Source organism: Neofelis nebulosa, chromosome 2 (genome assembly GCF_028018385.1).
Source record: "Neofelis nebulosa isolate mNeoNeb1 chromosome 2, mNeoNeb1.pri, whole genome shotgun sequence".
Taxonomy (NCBI): domain Eukaryota; kingdom Metazoa; phylum Chordata; class Mammalia; order Carnivora; family Felidae; genus Neofelis; species Neofelis nebulosa.
This window is the reverse complement of record NC_080783.1, coordinates 165,596,623-165,619,896: the sequence shown is the minus strand read 5'-3', so window position 1 is coordinate 165,619,896 and position 23,274 is coordinate 165,596,623. Positions and strand designations below refer to the sequence as shown.

At 39.2% G+C, this 23,274-nt stretch overlaps 1 protein-coding gene across 3 annotated transcripts; it reads right to left on the bottom strand.

Moving 5' to 3' along the window:
* Positions 1-954: 954 nt before the first annotated feature.
* On the bottom strand, positions 955-21,409 carry RPE65 (retinoid isomerohydrolase RPE65). Of its 3 annotated transcripts, XM_058717017.1 has the most exons (14): positions 21,284-21,408; positions 20,126-20,208; positions 18,363-18,513; positions 16,742-16,849; positions 16,498-16,639; positions 13,587-13,734; positions 12,286-12,367; positions 11,916-12,048; positions 11,669-11,808; positions 10,593-10,722; positions 2,818-2,932; positions 2,642-2,736; positions 2,423-2,534; positions 955-1,327 (listed from the first exon to the last, which is right to left on the bottom strand). In XM_058717017.1, exons 1-14 carry the CDS (start codon positions 21,292-21,294, stop codon positions 1,176-1,178), a joined length of 1,602 nt encoding a protein of 533 aa, XP_058573000.1. In that variant the 5' UTR covers positions 21,295-21,408; the 3' UTR covers positions 955-1,175. The 3 variants fall into 3 exon arrangements, with proteins under 3 accessions (XP_058573000.1, XP_058573002.1, XP_058573003.1); XM_058717019.1 differs by lacking the exon at positions 18,363-18,513 and having other exon boundaries at positions 21,284-21,298; XM_058717020.1 differs by lacking the exons at positions 955-1,327; positions 2,423-2,534; positions 2,642-2,736; ... (2 more) ...; positions 11,669-11,808; positions 12,286-12,367 and having other exon boundaries at positions 11,931-12,048; positions 21,284-21,409.
* Between the last annotated feature and the right edge of the window lie 1,865 nt (positions 21,410-23,274).

The window sequence follows — 23,274 nt, the reverse complement described above, 5'->3', positions numbered from 1 at the left end:
TTTATCTAAATAAAGAAATCAAATGGATACATCAAGTACCCTAGTCAGTCTGTTCCTTCAAGCTATTTTTACTTAGTCAAACACAATGCTGATTATCTTAAATACAATGATATGTAATACTTCTTAGCATCAAATACCAGGATTAAGATATACAATATAATTTTTTTGTCAATCTTCATTTTTTTTACATCATGTAGCACATAGGAGAATAATTTTAAAAATAAAAGTACTTAAAATGTATTAATATTGAATGTTAATGATTTAATATTTTCTCTTTTTCTCTCTTTCACTTAGGTCAGGTGATTGATTGCACAGTGTTTAAATATGATTAACATAAGAGGCAACATAATATAACCCCCTGACATTATCATATACTCTTATTTTAAGTAGAAATTATATTTGTGAGTATTTCAAAAAGTGATAGTCACTGCTATATGTAATTGCTTTGATGTTATATAAGTTTTTAATAGATAACTTAGTCTTTGCGATGTTCTTTGGCTAGAGCCCTCAGTCGATTAGAGATAGGCTTTCTCATTGTAAAATCAGAAATAATCAGTAATTACCTATATTAAATGCCTTTCATAAAGCTTGAGAATCTAGAACAGTTATATATACACACATACATACATACGTGTGTGTGTGTGTGTGTGTGTGTGTGTGTGTGTGTGTGTATACACAATTACTAGGGTTACCCTTAGATGATAGTTCCTGGTTTGTGAAAAAGTTTGGTCTGACATTTAGGAATTAAGCCTTTTTGCCTGATACTGCTTTGACTCAGCAAAGCCACATACCAATCTGGTATAGAGAACTTTGGCTTTTAAATGTTAAAAAATACTTGGAGCAGATGGGTACCTAAAATACACTTTTATAATAGGAACCAAAAAGTTTGATAAATCCACATTCATTTTCTATTTGATTACTAAATATATAGAGTTTTTAGTTATGGTCTGTCTGTCTCAGAGAAAGCATGATTATCTAAATATGTACTTTTTTTTTTTTTTTTGTAAAGGAATTGCTTGCTCAACTTTGTGCTTTCTGTAAAATATTGCAAAAATTGTGTGCATCTGCAAGTTAAAACCATATAATACAGCAGGCTAAAATTGAACAGAATTTGATTGCAGACCTGACTGTTTCTCTTAGTTCTGTCAATAGAAATATAATTTGCTGGAATGTGCTCAGGATTTTTTGAACAGCCCATGAAAGGTAACAGGGATGTTAATCTCCACTTCAGCCCTGGCAACTTCACTCAAGTCCTTGGCATTCAGAATCAGAAGATAAGCAGGCTTTTGTCCTGCCCCAGGGCTCACCACCACACTCAGAACTACACCTGTTAATCAAAAGTAAGGAAGGCAATGTTAAATTAAAAGAAGGAAAAAAATCCCAGGACCATAGATTAAATGTCATTGAAATAATATAGAAGGTATTGCATTGACAAATGTGGTCACCCTGAAGAGGTCTTTCAAACTCTTTATGTTCCCTAGACTATCAGCTTTAGGAAGGGAGTGACCATATCTGTCTTGTCTCTGGGATTGTCATTGGGATACTTGTTATATCCCAGTAGCATAATACAATTACTAGGACAGAGTTAGCTGTTCATTAAAATCTTATTAATTGAATGGATCTGTGCTCTTATCTGTAACATAAGATTTAACATAACTTACTGCAAAAAAGTGTGACAATCAGATGAAAAATACATATTAAAAGACTTTGAAAACAGTAAGGTGTATTATTTCTGTAGTTTCCAAGACCTAGCTAGAAGCTTACTTCCTTCTTACAAAATGGGAGCAAACATTTTGCAGTTTTGTCTGGGTTGGCTCTATTTGTAAAATTGTTCAGCATGAAATGGCTCTATAATTCTTTATTTTATTCATTTATCTGTGATTTTCCATATTTTAATCTTAGAGAGTATAATCTACCTTCCTGTCTCAGCTAATCAATAGTTAACAAAGATTGATGCTTTGTAATTGAGTTGCTGTGTTACAGGCTGTAGCTCTGGCTTACTATAAAAGAACAAACCCAAAGCAGAGGCACAAAGCCTCGTTCTCATTCTCTTTGATCTGTTAAAATACTCAATTTCTCTCCTTAGAAGTCTACCCTTTTTCAGAAATTTATCTAAATCAGAAAAGGCAAAAACAGAATTCACGCTGTTCTCTCTTCACCTTCCCTCCATCTAGAGTAGACAATGATGTTCCATTATGACACAGATGGTGCTTTAACGTTTTCCCATGAGTAATCAGTGATATTGGCCATAGATGAAACTTATTTTCAAATAAGTTTAAATTCTTTAGTGCTTCCCATTCAGTAGTATTAAGGATCACATCTGAACATTAGGGAGTAATCACTGTGGCTTCTCTCCTAATGCACTAACATATAGAATTTCAATAAAAAGAAAGTGTTCAGACATATCCATTGCTTTCATTACCATCATCTTCCTCCAAGGCATCTGGGTGAGAAACAAAGATGGGTTCTGATGGGTATGAATCAGGCTCTTGCCATACCCAAGTTTCTTTAGTTTTAACATTCAGCTTACAGAGCTGCTTGCAAGAAAGAGAAATCGATCAATTAATCAGTCAATGTGCTTTACTTGGCTAGTAGAGGACACAAACTACTTTTCTAGCATTAGGTAAGATGGATTAATTACCCTGTCTGGAACAAAGTGATTCAGGCCAAGTCCATACGCGTATGTGTAAGGTTTCCCACCATACTTCTGGTAATTGATTTGAGGAAACTCAAATGCTACAAAATAGAGGACATGCTTAGGAAAACTCAAGTTAATTTCTGAATGGAACAGTTTGTTCCCTCGCTAAATCATCTCACCTTGGCGAGGCCCTGAAAAGAGAACCTCAGGTTCCAGCCAGATAGTCTCATCACTGCACAGAATTGCAGTGGCAGTTGTGTTGGGGAGTGTGACTAAATTCTTGCCTGTGTCAGCCTAAGGAAAGAGGATAACAGAAACCTCAGTGAGAAGGAAGGAAAAAATCAAGCTGCCATAAATGCAGTCTTCCTGAGTTTTGTCTCCTGAGTTCTTTGTTTCTTAAGTCAGTGTGTAGGGAGGAGAAGTGCAGACAGCTACAGGCAAGCAAACCCAACCAAGTGCACTACTGGGAAAGCTGTCTGTGCCTGTGTGAGTCACTGGCTGTGTATCCCTGGGAAAGTTGTGTAACCTCTAGGTCCTTAATCTTCACATGTGTCCAATGAAATTGTCCTGAAAGAAAATTTAGGGCTCTAAGGGAGGGCCTCTGAGGAAAAAAAAATGTTTTCCTGTAGAATGACAAAAGACTTCAAACTCTAGGGATTCATTTAGTGTTTATCTGTACTATAAAGATACAATGTATCTTTATCGCTGGGATATATTTTGATTTTGCTTGAAAAAAATCATATAGTTATGTTGTCAAAAAAAAATGCAGAAAAATTCTTGGACCAGATGTTGTCTAAGATCTGTCAACCCCTTACCCTGCCCTGTGATTTTCAGATTATTTTATGAAAGGATACCATGGGGTCTTTCTAGGAACATATTTATTTACTAATATGTATATCAAATACTTGAGTACATGTTTTGTGCTAGATTCTGTTTTAGACATTTGGGATATTTCGGAGAATAGACTCCCTCCCCTCATGAAGCTTGCATTCTAGTTGGGGAACATAAACAATAAATATAATTTAAAAGTGTATAGTGTATCAGGAGTATGGGGAGAAAACTATACAGCAGAGTTAGGAAGATCAAAAGTGTGAAGGGTAGGTGAGTTACAATTTTATTCAGTGGTGAGGGTGGGCTTCATCAAAAAGGTGACATTTGGGACGAAACTTGCAAGGGGTGAAGAAGTCAACAGCGCAGGAAGAACATTTAAACAAAGAGAATAAACAGTGCAAAGGCCTAAGGTAGGAGGATGCCAAATATAGCTGAAGAACATTAAAGAGACCAGTGTGGCTGCAACTAATTGAGCCTGGGGAAAAGGAGCTGGAGAGGAGGGTAGAGCTGTCTTGTATACAGCTTTATAGGTCATTGTGAGCACTTGGTCTTTTACTCTGAGTGAGAGATGGGAAGCCGTGGAATGATTTTGGGCAGAGGATTGGCATGCTATATTTAAAAGAATCACTCTGGCTGCTCTGTCGAGACTACCCTTGGGAGTAGGAGGGAAGCAAGAGTGCAGTTGGGGAAACTAGTCTGTCACGTAGTGGTCCAGTCAAAAGAAAACAGTAGTTCAGACTAGGTTGGTAGCACTGGTGTCAGCGAGAAGTGGAAGGTAGAGTCATGAGGTTTTCCTGATAGATAGGCTACGGGGTGGGGAAGAGGCATGAAATTAAGAGAGGAGTCAAGGATGACTCCAAAGTGTTTGGCCTAAATAATTACAGGTTGGAGCTGTCACAGCAAAGATGGGGACTACTGTAGGTGGGGTAAATGGTTTGGTAGAGGAAGAGGAGAAATTTAGATTTTGTCTTACTAAACTTGAGCTGTCTATTGGACAGCTAAATGGAGGCTTGGAGTTGGTAGTAGCATATATGAAGCTTGAGTTGAAAGGAAGTTGAAAATGTGAATATAGGCTGCTTTAAAGTATGAGTCTTTACAAAAGGAATGAATGTACAAAAAGAAGATAAAAAGAAGGGCTGAGTTCTAGTGCCCTCTCACATTAAGAGGTAATCTACAAGAAGAGGAATGAGGGTAGCTGATGGGGCCAAGAAAAATCAAGAGAAGGATTTTGTAAGAGGGCGAAATAATGGTAGGGTATGCGTGATCCAGTGAGAAGGGAGAGTAATGATACAGGAAAGGGGGAGAATTGCTTGGGTGCTGTCCTTGAGTGGGTAAGGAAGGGAAAATGGGAAGGATTAGTTCTGGGTGGGATGAAAGATAATTCAATACAAGTACAGATGCTGGTGGGTGGGAAGACGTGGTGGCAGGAGTATAACATTCTTTTTTGATTTCTTTCATTTGTTTCAATAAAATAGGAAGCAGAGCCATCAGCTGAGTGTGAGTGTGGAGGTGGGAGGTGTTAGAAGTTTGAAGAGAGGAGGGTGTGAAATACTTAACTAGCAAAGTGGGAGAGTAAATGAAGTTGAGAAATGTAGCAGTGAGGTTTGTGGTCATGTATTTAAAAATGAACCAATTAACATGATTGTGTGTTTTCAGCACCTAATTTCAGCCTTGGAGGTACAAGTGTAGAGTGGGTGGAGAGTTGAATTTAACTAGGATTGTGGTTTTGACAAATGAGTTCAATAAAGTAATAAAGGTAAGAGAAATGAAGATCTAAGATTATAATTGTTGACAATGGAATTTTAGTTAAGTAATGAGTACAGGTAAGTTCTCAGTGGAGTGAGGTATAGTGAGAAGGTGGTAGGTTCAGTGGATTGGAGGTTCCTGGAAAGAATCACAGTAGGACAAGTGATCTTGAAAAATGGGAGGTGATAGTCAGAGTATGTCATGCACAAAATTAAGATTTTGGAAGGAGCACAGTCATAGGTAATGGCAGGGTCAAGTGTGTGACTATGGGGAGTGAGTGGCTGAGATAGAGTGGAAGACATGATCAGTGCAAGAGGTCAAGGAACTGAGAGGACAAGTTGTTGGAAGAATCACCTATGATGTATATATGGAAATGACCAAGAGTCAGGAGTAGATCTGGGGAGTGTGACATTGAGCCAGGAGGGGAAGTGAGTGAGTGGTGGTTCGTAGATAACAACAATAATGAGGGAATGAGAGGTGTATATGCCACTTGACTATATAATTCGTTGAAGTGAGATTTAAAATTGGAATATTTAAAGAGTGGATGGAAGGAACAGTGAATCTGGATGCAGAAAAGTGGGACAAAGAGAACCCCTACCCTAACCCCAGACCAAGTGATATAAAGGCTGTACTGGAGGTTGCTGCTGGAGAGATCAGTATCCTCGGAAGAAAGCCAGGTTTTGATTAGAAGAAGGAGAAGAAGGAGAGGGAGAAAGAGGAACATTCTAAGGGGAGGATGGAGGGGATTTTTCTGATGGTGTATTAAGAGGTGCATTAAGAGGAAATAGTAGAGGAAGGGGTGGGAGATAAAGAGCAAATAGAGAAATGGAGAGAGTTTTATGAGATTTTGTGAAATGGAGTGTTAAGTCACTTGGTGGTTTTTGGGTAGAAGAGATCAAATGCTTATGTCAGACTTATTTATGAACTCGTAAGTTTAAATTGATTATCTTACTTCATTCTATCTTATTTTTTCTATTGGTAAATAAAGTTTTTTATGTAAGAAATCTGTAACATTACTTTTGCTTTCCCCAACAAACTAGCTCCTCCTTTTCATCCCCCCCCTCCACTTTTTTTTAATAGATGCAATTATCCTTTAACCCTGAAATCTCACTTCTGAGGATCTATCCTCTTCATATATCTATGCATGTATGAAAGAACACATATACAAAGTTATTCCTCATAACATCTGTAACAGCCAAAGATTGGAAACAATTCTGTTGCTCAGCAGTGTGGGACTTGGGTGTGTTCACAAACAGGATACTGTGCAGTTGAAAACAGCAAGGTCTTCTGCATATATTGTTAAATGAAAAAAGTAGGGCACTGAACAGTGGATATAGAAAGTTACTTTTTGTGTATGAGAGTGGGAAATAATAGTTACATGTATGCGTGTGTGTGTGTGTGTGTGTGTGTGTGTGTGTGTGTGTATTCTTATATTCGCATAAACAAACCAAAGAAAAGGAAAGACATGAAAAGTTACACATAGAAAGTGAATGGAGGTGGTATGGACTGGATGTAGACAGAAGTTGGAGTGAGATTTCCCAGTGTGTACTTTTTCATATCATTTTGATTTTTGACCATTTGAAAGCACTGCCTATTCAAAAAAATAAAGATGTATTTTAAAGATGCTACCATTAGCTTAATCAGTAGACTGGAAATTTCACTCATCTTGTACTCTTTCCTCTCCTTAGCCCTTCCCTCAATCTCTTTCTTATCTCTCCTTCTCCTAACTTATGACCGATATTTCCCTTCACTGCCAAACTTTTCAGTGTGGACTACAGTAAGTGCTCCCACATCCTACCACTTGCTCATCTTCAGTGCCTTGAATCCTGATTGCTGCCTCTCTCACCCTCCTCCCTTTGGAGATCACCAAATCTAGTGTGTGGTTTTTAGTCTTCATCCTTTTAACTCGCCCATAGGAGTGGACACTGATGAAACCCTCTTGCCCTATCCAATGTGGCATTGCCCTCTCTTAGCTCTAGCTAGGGCTCTTTAAAGACTTTTTCTCTCCCTTTCTGTCTCCTCTTTTTATACCAACTTCTGTACATGACACTTTCCCAAACTTCCATGCCTGGCCATCTTTTCTTCTCTCAGCATTTTCTGGGCTATCAAATTCATGTTTAAAATAAACAAATGGGTAAGTTTCTTTTTAAAAATGTATTTTGAAATGAGATTTATTTTTTCCTGTTAGCAGTCTCATCTATGTGTTCTCATATAGTTGATCATCATTTCAATATCAGTAACTATCAATTCTAATTGATCTCCCAAGGCCCTGCATTGATGTATGAAAGCCCATGAAGCATATTTCATGAAGATGTTTTGATACTGATTTTGTTGTTGTTGATGATGATGATGATGATGACGAATATTTATTTAGCATTTATTTTGTGTTAAGGGATCTATTTAATAACAGACATATATCAACTCATTTATCAACCACAACAACCCAGTAAGATGGCCAGTAAAATGGCTATAAATAAAGAAAAGGAAATTTAACAAGGTTAAATGTTTCCCTTTACAGACCGAGAGAAGGAAATTTAAGGTTAAATCACCCAGCTAGTAAGTGGCAGAGCTGAAACTCAAGCCTGGCTCTGTTTGACGTGAAATCAACCTCCTTACTCGTTATCCTCTCTCTTTCTCATAGTTTTGCAATTCATATTTGTCCCCACACCTGCTCTGCCTGTTATACTCCCTATTTCCAAAGGTATCACTATTCTAGACACGTAGGCTTACAGGATCTCTATGATATTTTGCATATCAAAGATTTAATTCATTCCTCCATCCAATCAAATGCAAGACCCTTGTAATTCCACCTATAGGAGCTCTTATTTTTGTCTGTGTTTGCCTGTTCCTGGTACTACATTTTTCTCTCGCCTGAGTGATTTTAATTGTCTTCTATCCCAGGTCCCCATCTCTGTCCTTTTTACACTTCCAGTAGCACTTATTCAGAAATTTATTTTAGAAAATCAAGTTATTAAAGCTGCAAATGACCCTCGTTATTATTTAGTCTACTTTAGTTAGGTTTCAGAGCAGGCCACTGAACTTACAGTGATTGAGTGACTTGTTCAGGGAAGGCGGACATTTAGTAGTAGAGAGAACCATGCAAATCAGCACACTTAGTACCCAGTCCCCTAGCTCTGAATATGGTTTCCTTCTGCTCAGAAACCTTCACTGTCTCCCATCACCTGCCGAATAAAGTACCACCTCTTATCCTGGCCTTAAAGCTTTCAAAAGAGGGCACCTGCGTGGCTCAGTCTGTGGATCCTCTGACTCTTGGTTTTAGCTAAGGTCATGATCTCATAGTTCCTGAGATCAAGCTTCACATAGGGTTCTGTGCTATCAGCTTAGGATTCTCTTTCTCCCTCTCTCCCTCTGCCCCTCTCCTGCTTGTGCTCTCTCTCAAATAAGTGAACTTAAAAAAAATGCTTTCAGAGATTACCAGCTTGATTTTTTTAAAAGTTTATTTATTTTGAGAGAGAGACTGAGTGTGAGTGGGTAAGGGACAGAGAGAGGAAGAAAAGAATCCTAAGCAGGCTCTGTACTCACAGAGAAGAGCCCAAAACGGGGCTGCATCCCGCAAACCATGAGATCATGACCTGAGCCAAAATCAAGAGTCAGATGCTTAATCAACTGAGCCACACAGGCACCCCAGCCTGCATTTTAAGCTTTTTTATCGCCCCCCCCCCCACAACAATGTATTCCACTACTTATGCTTATGTTCCAACTAGTTGGATTAAGTCAGTTCCTGATGCTTTTCTGTCCCTCCCCACTTCTCTCTTTCCTCAAACTATTACTTCTGCCTTAAGTTGATCTGCTTCAATTTCATCTCTTCTGCCAGAATATTGCAAATGACTGTGTTCCATGAATCTCTCCAAACAAGTGTGACTGCTCCATCCTCTGAATAGCCAAAGCAATTTATGCCTCCCTCACACTACTTGTCTCATGCTGACATGTGTTATCGTTACTGAATCACCTTCCTCCTCCCTACCACACTAGGTGATGAGTTCCAGGAGAGCAAGAGCATATCCTATTGATGTACGCGCTGAAATAATTTAGTACGATGCTGTGTTACAGTGGGTAATTAATAACTATTGGAAGAAAGTGAAGGTAGGGTCTCGGGTGACATTAGCCATTTTTCATCATCACTGAAGTTCCCTATTTTACAATTGGGTGGTCTTTCTTCAGACAGTGATGGCTACACATTTAGGAAAATCTTTCCTTTTTCCTCTTTTTGAATGTGAAGACACTGAGGTAAGGAATATTTAAGCTAAATGATCTTATTTTATTTCCTTAATTTAAAGATGATTGTGATTTTACCATTACTAGTCAAATAAGAGTTCACTAAAATCAATGGACTCATTCATTTGGTATCTTATGGGCACTAAACTACATATACCAGAGATATGCTTCCTAAGGGCCAAGTTAGAAGTGCTTAAAGTCCCATATAAAATCATTCCAATCTGTCTTTCCAGTCTCTCTGCCCCATGCCCATCTCCTCTATGCTCCTAATGTATCAGCTCCACCAACTTCTTTATACTTCTGTATCAAGTTTTGCTTTTTTAATCCCTCCCTGCCTTTGTAGAAGCTCACTTACTCCACCTCAACCTTCTCTTCTTTTATCATTCTTCATAGAGCTTACAAGCTTGCTTAAGAGCAATAGTGTCTAGTTCTAAACTGGGTTTATTTCCCAGTACATCTGATCTAAGCTTTGAGTACAGTGTTTTACATTCCATATAGCTGTCTTACCCAGTGTGTGTCCATGTATCTATTGTGAAAATAATATTTTTCTTGATTTTGACTGGTATTCTATCACACTAAAATTTCTTGATGTTAATCTAATATTCTAAAAAGAGAGCCACTGAATACAAGGAAGAAAAAGCAGAGATGAAAAGATGACTGCCAAAGGCTATTAATGGTGTTTATCCTGTGGTGGTATCTTCAGATGGTTTGCAGAAAACCAAAATAATGGGCCGATTTCCCTACAGGGGTACTTTTTTAAGCTTCATTGCTTTAGAATTTCAAATTATTTGAATTAAATTATTTATACTATTGACAAAGGATCCTAGGCATCAGTGGTCTGCACTATTCACTGAGAAAAAATATTTTTAAAGGATTTTGCAAATGAAAGAACAGCAGATTTAGAATCAAAACCTGGTTTTCGTTTTGGCTCTGCTGCCATTGGCTTTTGCTAAGTCATGTCACTCTTTGGAGCTTCAGTTTCCTCATTTGTTAAATGAGGGCAGTTGAATTAGTATATTTTTAAAGTTCCTCCCAGCTCTAAAATTTCAAGATTTTATGTATAAACATAAGGCAGGAGAACAAATCCTGAGAGAGATGAAACATTCTGGTTATATCTGAAATCTGTGTAGAGGGTGGTTACCTTGTCAATATTCAGAGGAAGTACGTATCTCCTGACTTCAGGCTGGGGAGCCTTTCTGGCATTTTTTTTCACTTCTTCCCAGTTCTCACGTAAATTGGCTAAATATAGGTAATTATAAACAAATTCAAATCTGCAAAAGTAAGAAGTCAGACATGAGCGCAGACAATTGCAAATGATTTCGGAGAGACAATCCATGCCTTTTATTTTTTATTTTTTTAAAAAAAAATTTTTTTTCAACGTTTTTAATTTATTTTTGGGACAGAGAGACAGAGCATGAACGGGGGAGGGGCAGAGAGAGAGGGAGACACAGAATCGGAAACAGGCTCCAGGCTCTGAGCCATCAGCCCAGAGCCTGACGCAGGGCTCGAACTCACGGACCGCGAGATCGTGACCTGGCTGAAGTCGGACGCTTAACCGACTGCGCCACCCAGGCGCCCCAATCCATGCCTTTTAAAAGAACAAGTGCCTGCCTGTCCTTCGTTCTCCAACTCAGAACCTGCTAATGACCCAGGTATATTAGAGCCATAAGCTGCTGCCCATGCTCATGCTGCATGAAAAGCAAGCAAGCAAACAAACAAAACATATCCTCCCTCATGGATATGTTTAAATAACAGCAGACTTATATGATACTTTCTGTTCTGCTTCTCCATCATCATTCCGTCTGTGTCTTTAGAGGCTACTGTCTTTTTGGTGACTCGGTATTCTGAAGAAAGCATGCCTTTTTCTTTCAAATCCAGAGTGGGTGGAGTTCAAGCCCCCCCCTGCCGCCAAGGGATCTTGTCAAGTTGCAGTGAAGTTAAGTTTAAATTTACTTATCAGGTCATAGCACTTTTTAGTTTCAGGTCAGGTTCATAGACCTGATCGGTTTTCAGTCATTAACCGTGGTTTTAATATTCAGTTTGTGAGTGCTTCTGATTACCTAGCCTTCCTACTGCTTTCTCAATTATATTCTGCAACTTAAGCATACTTTATTTTTCTAGATGTAATTCAGAGTAAATATTGAGAGCATCGCTGAAAAAGGTCCCTAATTTCTAGGAGTGACTGGAGACATAATATTATCCAATGTCCTTTCTTACCCTTTCCAGCAACAGAGATCCACAATCAGAAACTCACTGTCTTCATAAGTATTGATGTGATGGAAAAGATTAAAAGAAGAGGTCCTGTATTTATTATTGAGATACTTTCTTCTCTTCTTGTCAGCAATATGAAGCCAAACCTTGAAAAGTGAGGAAAATATTTTGATGGATTTAAAAAGGAAAACAGCATACATTATGAAACACCTTCTTCAGAAGCATGAATCTGGCAAGTAAATGTAAGTCTTACCCCCATCGTTTCATTGGACTCAAAACAATCCATGTAGTTGGCTCCCCAAAGACTCCATGAAGAAAGGAACTTGAACAGGTTAATTTTGACTGGCGTCTCCACAAAAACAATATAGTTGGGAGTCAAACCAAAACTGTTTAGAAACACAAATAAACTTGTGAATGGGAAGGGCTGATTTTCAAACCACAAAGAAATACGTGCACATGAGGTATGCTCAGTTATATGAATCAACAGTGCCTACGTGAAATTAATTACATTTAAATTTAGGTTTCTGCAAGAAAATGTCATGATCAGGATTGGTATCAAAGGTAGGCAAAACAGATCTTTAAACTTGGTTTTCCTGAAGATTCATAGCAGGCCTTCAAGTTACCTATGGACGTAAGATGGCTTGAATCGGTCACTGCAGGGGAATTGTACAACGACCTCTGACTTGCTTATTGGATCTTCCTTGTCTGAAATAAAGCGGTTTTAAAAGGCTTTGGAAAAAGCCTCTCTTTTCTCTTTTAATACAAAGCATTTAGAACAGCTCATGCAAGTAAAGAAATACATTTCCAGATCTTGATTGTTTTGTTTTGTTTTGTTTTAGAGCTTATTTTCATTTTCTCAGTCATTGGTGTTTCTTAGGGAAATTTCATGAGAAGCTGCAGTCACCCAGGAAAATCCAAATAGCAGCAGATTTGGAAAAGTGCACTCAAATAGTGTTGTGCAGGCAGAGTACAGGGGAGTCACATCGTACAACTGGAGGTGGTAGGTGCTAAGTCAGGGAGTAAAGGAAAACTTTGTATGGTCAAAATGCCTTTTATAATCTCTTAAGTTTCCTACAAAGTACAGTATATGTGGGTTTGTGTCATTAGCTCCGTAAAGTAATTCTTAAGCACATAAGAGTTTGTTTACTGCTAGGTCAGTGGTCTTCAAACCTTAGTGTGCTTCAGGATGACATAAAGAGCTTCTTAAAAATCCTCACTGCGGGCCCACACCCAGAATTCCTCATTTAGTCAACCACAGGTGGGGATCTGGATTTCTAGCAGCTTCCCAAATAATGCTGCTGATTCAGGAACTATATCTTCAGAACCGTGCTACCCAATACTAAACAAAAATCCATTTTTGTTCAAATAGTTCTGTCACCAAGATGGTTATCAAATTTCTGGCAATGAATGGAGGATGAATGGAGAATTCTAAAGAGTACTCTCTTTCTGTTTTAATATTCTTTCTCTATAATATTAACATGAGTTAATAGATTTGTTTGGAGTTTGGGGAATTAAACACACACAAAATACTTAGTACACTTTCATATATGTGTACATGCAATTATGCATACATATAGGTTGGTTTAAAAATTTAATCTTGCCTGGCACATGAATAAGTGCTCAATAAACATTCCCTGAATTTTAATCTAACTCTTATATAATCAAATACACATATGCACAATATTTTTGAAACATTGTAGAAAACAACTTGGCCACTTGCTTTCTATATTTTCAAGTTGTCATTTTCTGCTATGGTGCCCTTAACCATCGGTCCCTGGTAGGATAGGGGCAAGGGCAATCTGAGAATAATTTCACCATGCATATATAGTGCTATCCTGGTATTCTGATCTGGTATTCTGTATCTCTGGTAGCTTTCTCATAATATAGATACTTGTTTTAGGAAGAGTCAAATTGGTAAACTGACCTGCTTGTAGTGGAGGGATCTTTACAATATTGTAGGCAATTGAAAAATTTTTCCCAAAGCAATTACCAATGTTGTAAACAGTTCCATCACTTTCAATATGGGGGTGAGCAGTGGCTCCATTGACAGAGACATAGTTGCAAAGATCAACCTATGGAAAGAGAGCAGAGGTCATCCATGTAAAGAGAAAGATTGTATTAACCCTTTGGTCTCTAGGTCTGACCTCACTGCTCCCACTTGCAGCCTCACCCTAAGTGCATTTTCTCTTTCTTTGCATCTTTCTGGGTTCTACCCCCTTTCAGGTCTGCCTGAATGCCCATTTTCAGTGCAGAGCTCTCCTCTGACCCCCATGCGGACTCCCCGACACCTCTGAAATCTTGGAGATGTCCCTGGTCGTGCTCTTCAGTGTATACCAGATGCTACTCTAGTTAGCTACTTTCCTTTTGCGCATGCAGGTTGTCCTCAAAGTGGTAATTTGAATCTTGGGGTTTCTTTATATCCCCCTTATTTTATTAGGTAAATTGTGTGAAACCTCTTATGCGCAGTAATTTTATTTTACAAAAATGGCAAATTTGTATAGTATAATCTAAATACCAAACCTGTTGTCTTGCGGAGAGTATAAATTTGGAACTGAAAGAAACCCCAAGATTCTATTTAGTATAGAGTCTTAACCTAAATAGACTTCAAGAGAACCATGAATCTCCTGGAATTAAATTAAATGCAAATGTTTTTGGAGAGAAGATTTAGCGCTTTAATTCAATTTGGAGTCTCATAAGAAATTCAGAATCACAAATCTAGCATAAACCTCTCTGTTTATAGAAAGAACAACTGAGGTCCCAGACAGGTCAAGTGACTTTTTCAAGGATACAGAGCCACATGCTGGCAAAATCAGCACTAGAATTTCTACGTGGGACTGGCTCAACACAGATTTATCGAATGAATAATTGATGAGGTATATATTTATTTAACCACAATTCTTTCTATTTGATTAGGAGAATGTGTTTTAAAGGGAGTTTTTAGCATTCTTATTTAAATAATAGGCGAGACATTCATTCATTTATCAAGTACTCATTGAGCTAATATTACTGTGCCAGGGTCTAGGAAAACAGAGATGGTCTTTGCTCTCAACAACTGTAGTCTAGACTTGTGCTGTCCAATATGGTAGCCACATGTAGTAATTAAAATGTGGATTGATTATGATTAGATAAAACTTTAAATTCAGTTCCTCAGTCATAGTAGTCACATTTCAAGTGCTCAATAGCACTTGGACAATGATGTATGGAATACTGCCATCATTACAGGAAGTTCTATTTGATAGCGCTGTGTATAAAATATAGTACATTGCTGGTAAATGCAAAATGGTATCTGTAGAGAAGGGTCATCTAACCCAGATTGGGAGATTAGGCAGGGCTTCTCAAGGGCAATGACTCCAACTAATGCTTAAAAGACAAGTAAAAGTTAATCAGGTGGAGAAGGATGACAGTGTGTTCTAGGGAGTGGGAACACTGAGGTATAGGCATTGAGGTGTGAAATAGCACGTGCTGTTTGGGGATTACTAGTCATCGAACATGGCTGCTGTCAAAGGCATGCATGCAGGAGGAGAAAGAAGAATCAGGCGGCCGCAAAGCCCTGTTTGGACTTTATTTTAGAAACTGTGGATGCCTCCGATACCGTAACACATTTATGCCTGAATCTTAGAAACATTGCTTCTACTGAATTAAGGAAGTTGTATTTAAGAGAATCAGGCTAGAGGTAAAGGCACTGGTTAGGAAGCTATTTTAGTAATAGTAATAAAAAAGTTTCAGATTTTTAAAACTATATTCTTATATGAAGTCAAGGTACAGTGCTGTTGACAATGGAACCTGACCCCTAATAAAGGCTGTTTTGAAGCCATACATGAACATTATATTTGCAATTATATTCCCATAGCAATTTGAGTACAGGTTTACTTATCAGAGTTAAATGAATGGTTTAGACCTCAGCTGCATGGTGCCTGGGTGGTTTAGTCGGTTAAGTGGCTGGCTCTTGATTTTGGCCCAGGTCATGATCTCATGGTTTGTGAGATCGAGCCCTGTCACACATGATGGGCTCTGCGCTGACAGCCGGGAGCTTGCTTGGGATTCTCTTTCTCCCTCTCTCTCTGCCCCTCCCCTGTTCACTTTCACGTGCTTTTTCTCTTAAAATAAATAAATAAATAAACAAAAGAACTCAGCTTAAGTTCTTCTCTAAATGATCCAACACATACTCTTATATGATTACAAACATACATTAAAAACAAGAATGAGCTATTGAGAGTATATGTTAAGCCTTAGTAAATAGTCTGCTGAGAACAATAAGTCAGCTATTGATATAGAGACTTAGTGTTGGGAGTATTATTCCTTTCTATTTACACTACACTGAATTTCTAATTTTGGTCTTAAATTCCCCTAACTGGTCTCCTAACCATCTCTTATCTCTTCTTTCTTCCCACACAGCTTCCAGATTAAATATCCTAAAGCACAGCTCTGCTTATACCATTTCTCTGAGCAAAAACTTTCAATAGCTTCCCATTAACTCAATAACTTATTCCAGATTTTTGTCTTACCCATGTTGTCTTACCTACTGATGTGTCCTTTGCATCTAGTGTAAGTTTTGATACATGGAAGGGACTGAATAAATATTTGTGTCACAAATGAATGAATGAATATGTTAAGCATTTTTAAAGATTTTCCTTCAACCTGTATTATAATTGTTTAAAATTTCATAGATGAAGAAACAAAGTTTGCTCTGTCACATTAGGTAGTAGTTGATGACAAAGCAAGGAGGTGAAACTTAATCTATCTGTCTCTCGTGTTCTTTCCCTCAAACTGCACAATTAATGGTAGGGTGCAAATTCTAAATTCTTGAGCAATGTTGCCTGAGCACTGTGTCCTACCTGTTTAATTGTCTCCAAGGTCTCAGGATTAATCTTTGTAATGAAGTTGGTCTCTGTGCAGGCATAGTAATCTTCCCCTACTGGGTAGATGTTAACAAGGGCATTGTCAGTGACCTCCACTCCTCGAAAGTAAGAAAAAAACCTGCAGAAACAAATGGAGTTTTCAGTCCAGTAACTTCCAAGCCATGAGAGAGAAGGGCTAATGTAAAATGTCTTTAATAATATGCCATTGAGTTTCAGTAACCTGGAAAATATATTCTTGCAGGGATCTGGGAAAGCACAAGTGCCAAATTCCGTTATGACGATCCTTTTCTCAGTCATTGCCCGAACGTAAGCATCAGTGCGGATGAACCTGAAGGACACAGAGACATGGCAAAGGGTCATAGGCAGGGCCAGTCAGTATGTCCATATGGAGCTGAGAATGGTCAGAGAGAATGTGGAATCCTAAATCCACTACATCGAGAATAAAGAGTATTGTCAGGTCACTTTCTCAGGGTGACTAAGAAAGAAAGAGACAATGCTGTGAGCTTGAATTTATGCCTTACAAACCTCCCAGTGACAGATGAGGAAATTGAGGCTCGTGGCTTGGACTTGCTGTGTCCAAGCACGGAAATTAAGCGGTTGGTGTCTGTAATGAAGCTAGGTTAGAACTCAAGTCGACCCAGGCCAGGAAACACGCATTTCTCCATATCACACTATGCAGTGGGTAGTTTACATAGGACCTCCAACTTCCTGTAGCCTATAACCTGTAGCCATCAACTACACTGAGTGGAGAAATACAGAACATGGTGTGTTGAATTATATTCTTTTCAGTCTCTCTTTTTCACTCTTGTTTTTTCTTCAATTGTAAAATTTGTTTTGCTAGTTTTAAGAGTAGGGTATTCTTGAATCCAGTATCTTGCACAGGCAGAACTCCCGAACCATATCCCATACATTGCCTAGGATTTCTCACATGGAAAATCAATTAAAATCTGATTTTGCACTTCCTGCAATCTGTATAATAAGTGTTTAAAGTGTCATAGATGAAGAAACAAAGTTATGAAGAGGAAAAAGTACCAAGGTCTTTAGTGAGCATATGAAAGCTTTCTCTGACTTAGCTAAATTTTTGCTTGATCTGATCGAATTCTCTTCTATTACCGTCTGAGGTATCCTGACTACTTCAAGCCTCCATTTGCTCTTCAGAATTCCTGATACCTGTGGTGATCAACAAAGTGTCTAACAGGTCTGAATATTAAAGCATAAGACTATTTATTGTGGTGTTAATGGGTACTTCCTGGAGTGATGGCTTAAGCCTTCAAGCCTTTTAGCAACAATCCCCTGTTTTTAGAAAACTTCTCTTTCTTGTATTATTATGACATAATCTGGTCCTTCCCTCTTTGTGCCACCACTCCCTCCTTCCCAGGGGCCTTTCTGATTATTAAAAAAGAAAAGGAGTCAAGAAAACCAATGGTCTAATAACTATAACAGTAACTATAATAATAACAACTTATTTTACTGAATGCTTCCCAGGTGCTTCATTTAATCCTTGTAATGAACCCTGAAGTAGACACTATTATTTCTCATTTTAGAGATGACAAAACCAAGAATTAGAGAGTAACATCTTGCCAAACGTTGCCCACCTAGACAAATAGGGTCTGGTAGATATAGAATTTGAAGTCAGGCATGTTGGACCCCAAAGCTCTAGTTCTTAGGTTCTTTATCATGGCACACCTCCCAGGTACCTATGCAAATGCACTGGGCCAGTGGATTCTGAGAGTAAGCAAATATATAGGTCTCCTCTTGGGTTCAAGAGGTTCAGAAGCACATAGGAGGAAGAGCTGAGCTAGGTCTCACCCCTAGGAGGAGTAGGACCTAGCATTCTTTACCTTCTATGATATGTGACATGTCCTTCTTTAAAGTCAAACTTGTGCAGGAGGGCTTGCCCATCAAACAGGTGGTAAAATGGTTCAGATCCAACTTCAAAGAGTCCTGGCCCACATCGAAGGAGACTGCCAGTGAGCCAGAGGGGGATCCTGCCTGTGATGAAGGCGAGACATAGAACATTGCTTCTTACTCCTGCCCTTTGCTGTGCTCATCCCTGGTAAGGCGTGGTGATTATATTAGCAGCTCAATTGGGCAGCCTCTTCGTAAAGCTGGCAGTGATTTTCATTCCCAGTTCTCATGCTGGGCAGCCCTGACAAAAATGCCTGCTGACTTGACTCTCCTTTCACCAGGAGACCAAGTGGCGGGAAATGTCACAGTGCCTGAGTTTGGATAAAGGGTTGGAAGGAGACAAGGAAAAGGCCCTTGAGGAAATGGATTCTCTACCTAACAGATTTCCCCAGGTATCAATACATTTGTCTTTTAAGAAAAAATTCAAATTTCTTGATATATTTTGATGGAGTGAGGAGTAGGAGAGGTAGATTAGGAGCAGGGATCAAAACACTATAAAAAGATATTTCAATAGAGAAGAGCATTTAAATGGAACAATAATACTGGCTTTTTGAAATCTAGAGTCCATTGAGGGTATGGGCTACTGTCCAGATGAAGGTTAACCTGCTGTAGCAGGAATTGCACAGGGCTGGGTGTCAGAGACCTGGATTCTGGTTCAGGATTTGCCATGTGACATCTCTAGGGCTCAGTGTCCTCATCTGCAAAATGAGGGGTACACAACAAAGGCCTAAGACTTTTAGTTTAAGCGGTAAGGTCTGTGCCCATTTATCCATTGAAAAGTGCAGTGTTTGCATAATCCTTACCAACTGTTTTTAAACAAATGGATTATTCCCAACAGTTCAGTTTCAGCAGCCTGCTTCCTAAGAATTTATATTTCTGATAAAAACTTTAAGAGAGCATGACTTAACTAAAGGCATAACATTAATTTCATTGCTAGAGCCTAAATTGTTAGCATCAGAATCTAGCTGAGAAAGAGCATTTGGCTCATCTCTTCTATTTTACAGAAGAGGAAATGGGGGGTAGGGGAGAGACTTGCCATATCCAAGCAAGGATGCTGTACGGGTCATATGAGGTCTTTGAATGATGCTAACAGTAGTAATAATAACTACTTATTGATTGCTTTGTGTTGAATACTAGGTGAATCTTTCAAATAGTCTTAATCTTCACAACATCCCCATGAGGGAAAGTTTGGTTTTTGATAGGTAAGGGAACTGAGGCTCAGAAAGTTTAAGTAACTTGTGAGATTCACAGCCAGTAAAATAATGGAGCTGCAATTAGCACCTACATCTGTCTGACTCCAGAAGCAATGTAACAGGCACGAAACCTACCACCCTTTATTGTAATGTTTCCAGATGCTTGTCACCCAGTCCTCACTTATCCGGACACTGATGGAACAGACATTTATTGGAAATTTACTATGTGCCAGACACTGAGTTAGGCACTGACTAGTTTAAAGATGACAAAGGTGTAGTCTCAGTCCCCAAGGGATTCCAATTAGGCAGGATTTTTCTACATTAGGGAAACAAAGGGTAAATGAGAGGAAATAGGTTTCTGATACAAAAAGGCCACACCTCCAGATTCCCCTGTCTGTAGCCCGCAGTGGGAAACACTACTGAGAGATGCCAATGAACAAAAGCCAATGAAGAGGGATCTCGACAAAAAAAGAGAAGATGGTTTCAAGACCGGTGAGACCAACCTGTAACATGAGCTGTGAGTGGTGAGGACAGTTCCTCCACAGTTTCAAACAGTTTCTTGTAACCACCAGCAGGATGTTCAACTCTGAAAAGGTGGAATAATGGGGAAGAAGCCCATGTTGATACTCAAAAAAGTCCACTGAGACAGAGGCACAGCTTCAGGAGAGAAGGCAGTCTCTGGATCAATGACAGTGCACCACTGCCAGTCTAGCCTTTGCTGGGAGCTCATGGTATTTGGGGCTGGAAAAGTCCCCAGGTTTGCAAGGCAGGGCCCCTGGGTCAGTCCTCCACCTTTGATGTGAAGGGAAATGACCTCCCGTTTAATGTCATGGTGGACTTAATTCTGCATCTTGCAGTTTTCCCATATTTCTGAAATCAACTAATCCTGTTGCTATCTCTTGACTTCCCAACAGAGTCCTTCCCACAGAATTACCCTGCCCTGTTGCACTGTTTTGTTGATTCTCTTGCTTCATAAAGAATCTCCAAGGGTAGGGAGATGACAGCTTTTTGGGTTAGTAACTCATTCTCTGTTACTCACCTATATTATACCATCATCTCTTCCTATCATCTCATTTCTTCAACAGTCTCCAAGAGTTATGGTGCCCTTTAAAAATAGTCTGACTAGGAGATTCAGGTAATATTCTTGCTTATTTTCTGCCTCCTCACTTTGGCTCCATTTTAGAACTTCTTAGAGTAGGAACTCTGATCAGACTCCCTAATTATGATAGCCATCTTTTATTAAGCACTTACTGTGTGCTGCACACCATAAAAAGAACTTTGTATGCTATTAGCTCATTTATGTCACAACACCACAATGGGTAAATACTTGTATGCTCATTCTATATATGGGAAAACATAGACTACAAAAAGTTAAGTAATTTGTCCAAAATCACATAGCTAGGAAATGGCTGGAACCTAGACCTGCCTCATAACAACCTTCATGCTCACCACTGCTTTCAAGGCCCAGTCACAAAAATCCCACAGTAATTTAGACCTAAGTGCTAGATATATGCTTCAATATATAAATAGGAAGAAATTTTCCCTGTCAAGACTGGAGGCCTCCCATAAACAGGCCATCAATCCTCTTCAGGACCCCTTGAAATAGCCCATTTACTATCGACCCACTAAGGCATTTAAAAACATCTCTCAGAGATACTTACTGGATGGACATTTTCTCTCAGTGAAGGATTGAGAGTTCTGGCACGAAGTGCAGAATGGGGAAGCAAGTCCTCAACCAGGGGCCTTTATATGCCTTCTAAGTCTCTCTAAAAGGAGTTAGGGCTTTCCAAACCCTTTCCCACCCCCTCAGCTGAGAGAAGGGGAACAGAAGTGGCTTTCAGCACTTAGATCCTCCTGATGCTTGAGCATTATTTGGGCTTGCCGTTCCCATAACAGTTTTTTGGCTGTTTTCCAGAGACCTCAATCCTTCCCAAAGAGAATGACAAGTGGATTGGAAAGAAAGAAGCTGCGTGGGAGTGGCTAGCATCAGGCCTGAGCTGATCCGGGTCACCCCACTGGAAACTGGCACTATTCTCTGGCACTCACCTCCCTCTACCACCTCTGTGCCCTCATCTTCACCCTCATTTATTCATTCACTTACATCTTTTTAAAACATCTATTACATATCGTCTATGGGTCAGACAGGGATGGGCATTGTCCCCATCATCACAGATGGTGTAATTCTGCAAGGAAAACAAGAAACTAACGAACTGTTGAATAAAATTTTTTAAGTGCCATGATTGGAATAATCATGATATGGAGTGTTATGGAAGCATATTGCAGCACCTCCAACCCTCTCTGGCTGCTTCATTGGCCCCATTCAGCACCCCAGTTACAATGAGGCTGAGGACTTTATGTCCTTCCAGTTTGCTAAGGATGAGCCCTTTTCATGTCCTTGCCTGTCACTAATGCTCGCTTGCTCTCCACCTCACCTTCCTGTTCATTGGTATGTGGGGAGACCTCAGAGAGTAGATGGCCTTATTTCCTTCACATTTCCATAAGCCTCAGTTTGCCAGAACAGACATGGTACTGCCTACTGGGAATGGACAAAATATATACTATACAAGCTGATGACTTTAACATTTTTTGAGAAACTCATTATCCATTTTGAAATTAAGAAGTGGTTATGGCTATTCACCCCAGAGCTCTTAAACAAAATGATTAACCTGGGCATCCCCAAGACAGAAGACAAGAGCTTATTTTTCCAGCTTTCCTTGCAGTGAGGGCACAGACTTGTGACCTGGGCTCCACCAATCAGAGGAAGGGGCAGGGGTACTCATGGTAGTACCCAGTGCCCAGCACCAGCTGTGTCTCTGCTCATCCAAGGCAGTCATAGTGCCTCCATGGAGCCATTTGACAGTGGGGCCTGGTGTGTTTTCACTGGCCTGGTATTATCCAAGCCCCATCCTTTAGCCATCTCAGGGATTCTATTAGCTACCTAATATTTAAAATATTTGTGTGCTGTTTGATTAACTGAAGTCGGTTTCATTGTTTAGAACTAAGAGCTCTGTCTCTGTAAAATGTTGATAATATAGGATACTGTGGTATCACATAGGATGAATATCTACATTGGTATATGGAGGTCCCAGAGGATTTTTGAGGAAGTCTCTAAGCTGAGATAAGAAGAATATGTAAAAGTTAGCCAGTCAAAGGGCAGGGAGAAGAGTGTTCAGGCGTGGCTGGTAGCATTTACAAAAGTCTAGAAGTGAGTGTGATTTGGGGAAATGGTGAAAGATGAAGCTAGATTAGAGAGAACCATAGGCCAGATTATGTAGAGCTTTGTAAACTATGTAAAGAAATTGAGACCCATATCTTGAGAACACAAGGAATCACCAAAATGTGTTATTCAGAAGGGTGACACAATCTGATTTGCATTACTAAGACTACTTTACTTACATTCTATATATTGGAAAGGGATATTTGGGCAAGATAAATTACAGACCAAACAAGTAAAGGTAACTGATGTAGGGGGATGTGTTGGGGTTGGAGATGAATGATCAGATTCAAGAGATATTCCAGAGATGGACTGATCAAATTTTATGATTGGTAAATGCATTGGAGAAATAAAAGGTAGAAAAAAGGATAAGGATAGATTTCTGGATTGAAATATGGTACAAATACTTGAAGTACATACTGTGTGTGTGTGTGTGTG